Raw genomic sequence first — 6020 nt, forward strand, 5'->3', positions numbered from 1 at the left:
ACCCCACCTTCCCTCCACCCTCCCAGTATCCCCACTCTCAGCACTGGTCCTGAAGAGATCATCTGTCCTGGATTCCCTGTGTTTCCAGTTCCTATCTGTACCAGTGTACATCCTCTGGTCTAGCTGGATTTGTGAGGCAGAATTGGGATCATGATTGTTGGGGGGAGGAAGCATTTAAGAACTATAGGAAAAGTTGTATGTTTCATTGTTGCTAAACTGCACCCTGACTGGCTTGTCTCCTCCCTATGACCCTTCTGTAAAGGTTTGTCCAGTTGCCTACAGATGGGCTTTGGGTCTCCAATCTGCACTCCCCCCTTATTCACAATGATATGATTTTTTGTTCTTTGATGCCTGATACCTCATCCCTTTGACACCTCTTGATCACACAGGCTTGTGTGCTTCTTTCATGTGGGCTTTGTTGCTTCTGAGCTAGATGGCCACTTGTTTTACCTTCAAGCCTTTAAGACCCCAGATGCTATCTCTTTGGATAGACAGGCACCATCAGTTTTCTTCACCATCTTTGCTTATGCACCCATTTGTCTTCAGCGATCGTGTCAGGAAGGTGAGCATCATGGAATGCCAGTTTAATAGAACAAAGACTTCTTGCATTGAGGGGGTACTTGGGTGTGACCAAATGTCCATCTGCTACCTTAATACTAAACCTGTAACTATATGCCCATAGATCTATTTCCCCATCATCATATATAAATATTTTTACATATGTAGAGGTCTAAATACAGGCATGTACATATCAAAACATTTTCTTTCTACTTGAGCCCTTTGGTATCAGCTCCTCGTTTTTTACCCCTCCTTCAGAAGGGCAGTTTTTTTTTTCAAGTTGCTACTTTGTTTGTTTCTTATATTTCTTGAAGTAATATGAGTTACACAGAAAAGAAAAAGTACCTTTCCTGGTGGTAGAGCTTGCCAAAGCTGTTGGGAAAATACAAAATGACTCAAACATAGTACAGCTTCTGTACTACAGAGATTATATTTTAGAGAGAGGTTTTGTTTAAGCAGTGGAGATAAAGCAAATAATGTTTCATTCTTTGGGTTAGAAAAATAGAAAAGAATAAAAATAAGGGGACATAAACATGCTAAAGCCCATTGCCCTTGAGTCACTCTAACTCATAGTGAGAGGCCTAGAGTTTTCAAGGCTGTAATCTTTAAGGAAGCTGACTGCTTCTTTTTTCTCCAAGAGTGGGACTGGTGAATTTAAACTGCTGACCTTTTGGCTAGCAGCCAGGCAGTTTAACTGCTGTACCACCAGGGCACCTATAAACATGATATGACTTATAGTTTTTTAACAACCTTATTGAGAAATAATTTAATTGCCTTACAGTATACTCAATTTATTCACTTTAGTATGTTTACAAAGTTGTACAATTGTTAGCACCTTAGTTATAGAACACTTCATCTCCCCCAAAAGAAACCCTATGCCCATTATCAGTCATTTCCCATTTCCCCATGCTCACCCAGGCCTAGACAACCACTACTCTATTCTAAGCTATTTTCTATCTCTCTGGGTTTGCCTGTTTTGATCATTGCAAATAAATGGAGTTATACAATGCGTGGCTTCTTAAGACCTATTTAATATGTTTTTATTGGATTACTAGTCTTTTTAATTGCTGGACTGTATGTTCTTTACTACATATTCTGAAGACAGGCCCTGAATTAGATTTATGACTTACAAACCTTTTCTTCTATTCTATAGCTTACTTTTCACTCCCTTGAATATATCATTGGAAGAACAAACAATTTTAATTTTTATGAAATCTAGTTTATGTATTTTTCCTTTTATTGATTGTGCTTTTAGTGTTCTATTTACATAACTTTGCCTAACCCCAAATCACCCAGAGTTGCACTTATGGTTTATTCTAATAGTTTTATCTCTGACATTTCTATATGTCATCCATTTTGAATAATTTTTTACGGATGATATTAGGAAGGAAGGACTCCTGCTTCATTCCTGCATGGAAATATGTATGCAGACACTTTTGTCCCCATTCAACTGTCTCATTAGCATTTTAAAAATTGACCATAAAAATGACAGTTTATTTCTGGACTCTCAATTCTAGTCAATTGATCTGTAAGTGTATGCTTAGGTTTGTATCACAATGTCTTTATTACTGTAGCTTTGAAGTCAGTTTAGAAATCAAGAAGGGTATGTTTTCCTACTTTGTGCTTCTTTTTAAAGATTGTTTTGGGTATTTTGGCTGTCTTCCATTTTCATGTGGATTTTAGAACCTAGATGTCAGTCATTGTTTGCAAGATAGCCATGTGAGATTCTTATAGGAATTGTGTGTTGAATCTTAAAAATCAATTTGGGGGAGTATTACCATGCTAACAGTAGTCATCTTTTACATTTATGAACATGTCATTTCTTTACTTTAGGTCTTTAATTTATTTCAACAACATTTTTTTGTGAGTTATAAATTGTGAAGTCATTTTGTTCAATGCATTACTAAATATTTTATTGGTTTTGATGTTATTATACATGTAATTGTTTTTATAATTTCATTTTTGGATTACATATTACAGGTGTATAGAAATACAATTGATTTTTATACTGCTGTGTGTATCTTGCATCCTAGCAGAATTTGTATATTCTCATTGTTTTTTAGTGGATTTCATATGATTTTTCTGCATAAAAGGTAATATCACCTGTAAATAGAGACATTTTACTTCTTCTTTTCCTGTGTAGATAACTGATAGAAACTCCAGTACAGTGTCCAGTAGGAGTGGGAGAGTAGACATCCTTGCCTTATTCTTGTTCTTTTGGGGGGAAGATATCCCATATTTGACCATTATGTAGATGTTAGCTGTGGGATTTTGTGAGAGCCTTTTATCAGGTTGAGGATGGACCCTTCTATACTTAATTTGTTGATTATTTTTACCTGGAAAAGTATTGGATTTTTGTCTAAAGTTTATTCTGAAGTGAATTACTTTTTTAAATGACTTATTTTTCTTTCTTTTTTTTTCTAATCTGCAGAAATTGACTTGCATACCAAATGTGTGGTGGATGTAGATGCAAACAAGGTTATTCTTCATCCTGTAAATACTAATCTTTCCAAAGGAGATGCCCGGTAAGTTAAGAAATTATGTTTTGATCAATGCCTTTGTAAATGACTAGAAGCAACAACAACTTCTTTAATGAGTTCAGTTTAACAAATGTTAGTCAGTGCTTAATATTTACTTTGGAGAGTTCCAAAGAAATGTAGGCATATTGTTGTTATCAGTCAGTACTCAGATTGAAGAGGTCAAGCTGAATAAGGTCTATCACACGTAATGGTTAAGTACCAGAATGAGTAGTATACATGGTAATAGTACAAGAAGCTGAGAGAAGGAAGTAGGCAGTAGATTATGAAGCAATTGAGGAAGGCCTCCTGTAGGTAAGATGTGTAAGTAGGGAGTCAGGGTTAGGGAGGAAGGCATTTAGGTTGTTCTTTAGCTTAGCTTTTCCATTTGCTAATTGAGATCCTACTTGGCAGTTAGCGCCCATTGAAGTACAGTACTACCTTTCCCAGGAAGGGATTTCTGCAGCCCTCAGTGGTTTCTCTTCAATAAATACCAATATAACTATAACTTAAGCTAGTGTAATTACTATCCGTGAGTGGTACAAATGGTTAATGTGCTCCACTGCTAACCATAAGGTTAGAAGTTCTCGTCTACCCAGATTTGTCCTGGAAGACTGGCTTAGTGCTCTACTTCAGAAAAATCAGCCATTTGAAAACCACGTGGAGCACAGTTGTGTTCTGACACATATGGGGTTACCATGAGCCAGAAACAACTTGTTGGTGACTGGTTATTTAGTGTGCACATGTGTGTAAATTTATTTATTGTGATTGACTAATATTACACCTGTCATTTTTAAGTGTATAACTCAGTGGTATTAATTCCTTTTAACACAGTATGCAACCGTCATCACTTACCTCCATAATCTTTTCATTATTTCAAACAGAAGCCAATCGAGGAGTAATAACTTGTTTTCATTTCCTCTCATTCCCTGGTAACTTCTCACTTCTCGGCCTCTAAAATTTTGCTTACTTAGATATTTCATATAAATAGAATCATACAACTACCTTCCCCCACCCCCATTTTTGGTGGGGTGTGTGTGTGTCTGGCTTATTTTTCTGGTAAAGTGCTTAGCTGCTGACCAAAAGGTTGGCATTTTTACCGGGGAAGAAAGATTTGGTCACATGCTTCCATAAAGATTACAGCCTGGAAATCATCTGAGGCCGTTCTACTGTCCATTAGGGTCACTGTGAATCAGAATTGACTTGAGTAATGGGTTTGATTTTTTTTTTAAATTTAACTTAGGATAATGTTTTTATAGTACCTAGTATATATACTATGCATCAGAACTTCTTTTATGGCTGAATAATATTCTGTTTATGGACAGACCAAATTTTGTTCATTCATGTATTATGAACACTTTAGTTTTTTCTCTTTTTTGGCTGTTGTGAATAAATATGCTATTATCATGGTTGTACAACTATCAGCTTGAGTCCCTGCTTTCAGTTGTTTGGGGTATACACCTAGGATTGGAATTGCTGGGTCATAGGGTTCTATATTTAATTTTTTGAGGTATCGCCAAGCTGTTTTCTACATTGGCCGCACTACTTAAAATTCTCAGGAGCAATGCAATAGGGCAGGTTGCTCTTTCTCTAAATCTTTCTCTTTACTTGATATTTTCCTTTTTAAAATAATAGCCATTCTAATGAATATGAGGCAGAATTTCTTTGTGAATTTGATTCGCACTTGACTAACAGTGTTGAGCATCTTTTCACATGCTTATTGGGGATTGCTTATTGTCCCAGTGGCATAGTGGTTACGAGTTGCATTGCTAACTACAAGGTCAGCAGTTCAAAACTACCATGCTCCAAGGGAGAAAGACAGGGCTTTGTACTCTCATAAAGAGTTATAATCTTTTGGGGTAGGGTATGGGTAGGGGTGGGGGTTGAGTTACAATCTCAGAAACTTACAGGGGCAGTTCTACCGTGTCCTATAGGTTTGCTATGTGTCGGCTAGACTCAATGACAGAAAGGTACTGGTGATTGTTAGTGCTTTGTAAAGTGTTCTATAAATGTTTACACTTTTATTGCTGCATAGTTATTTTATTTTATTGATGCATAGATATGGTGACTATTGATTATGCTATTATCAGGGGGGAACTGGATGTTGTTGTTTGGTTTGTCAAGTCTATTTCAATTTATTATGACCAGCTGTCAATTCATTATGACAGAAAACTTCTTCTACAGGCTATGGTTTCTATGGAAGCAGACCAATGTCTTTCTCTGGAGCCGCTACATGGGTTGAAATCGCCAACCTTTGGTTAGCAACTGAGCACTTAATTATTGTGCCACCAGAATTTAAAGGTTATAAAGGTGTCAAAAAATACGGTTGGGATTTTGATTTTATTTCCCCATCTCTATTCTCTCATTTGGAGGTGCTTTTGTTTTTGAATCACTTTTGCCTCATACTGACCCTGCATGAACCCAGTGAAACTGTGCTCCCTGTAGGATTTCCTAGACTGTGATCTTCATGGGGTTTATCAGGCCTTTCTCCTGTGGAGCTGTTAGTGGGCTCAAGCTGATGACCTATTGGTTAATAGCCAAGTGCTTAGCAATTGCTTCACCAGGTATCTTTGGTGTTCTGATTTTGAACCTGGGTGAACTTGTCCTGAGTATTAATTGAAGCTATTATTCAATAAGTATTATTGAAGGTTTATTGTTTTTTGAACTTTGACTCTGCAGAGTATCATTGCACTATGTGCAAAGGTGGGTAACTGAGCAAAGCTAGTGGCTTTACCATACGATCTATGGTAGAAAGAGTGCCGCCATGAGTTGGAATTTACTTTATGACAATTTACAATAACAACAACAAAAATGGCTATTTTCTTAATTTTTTATTATTAATCATTTTATTGGGAGCTCTTACAGATATTATAACAATCTGTAATTTAGGTAAATCAGCATAATTTTATAGTTGCCACCACTATCAGTTTCAAAACATTTCCTTTC

At 36.5% G+C, this 6020-nt stretch overlaps 1 protein-coding gene across 1 annotated transcript in view; it reads left to right on the forward strand.

Moving 5' to 3' along the window:
- KIF13B (kinesin family member 13B) overlaps positions 1–6020 on the forward strand; it is a 268551-nt gene that overhangs the window by 20009 nt on the left and 242522 nt on the right. The window contains exon 2 of the mRNA XM_045286833.1: positions 2990–3083. Within this exon, the coding sequence (XP_045142768.1) occupies positions 2990–3083 (94 nt within the window). The remainder of the gene's footprint in view (positions 1–2989; positions 3084–6020) is intronic.

This window comes from Echinops telfairi, unplaced genomic scaffold (assembly GCF_000313985.2).
Source record: "Echinops telfairi isolate 266 unplaced genomic scaffold, ASM31398v2 ScPeMD7_9;HRSCAF=40, whole genome shotgun sequence".
Taxonomy (NCBI): Eukaryota; Metazoa; Chordata; class Mammalia; order Afrosoricida; family Tenrecidae; genus Echinops; species Echinops telfairi.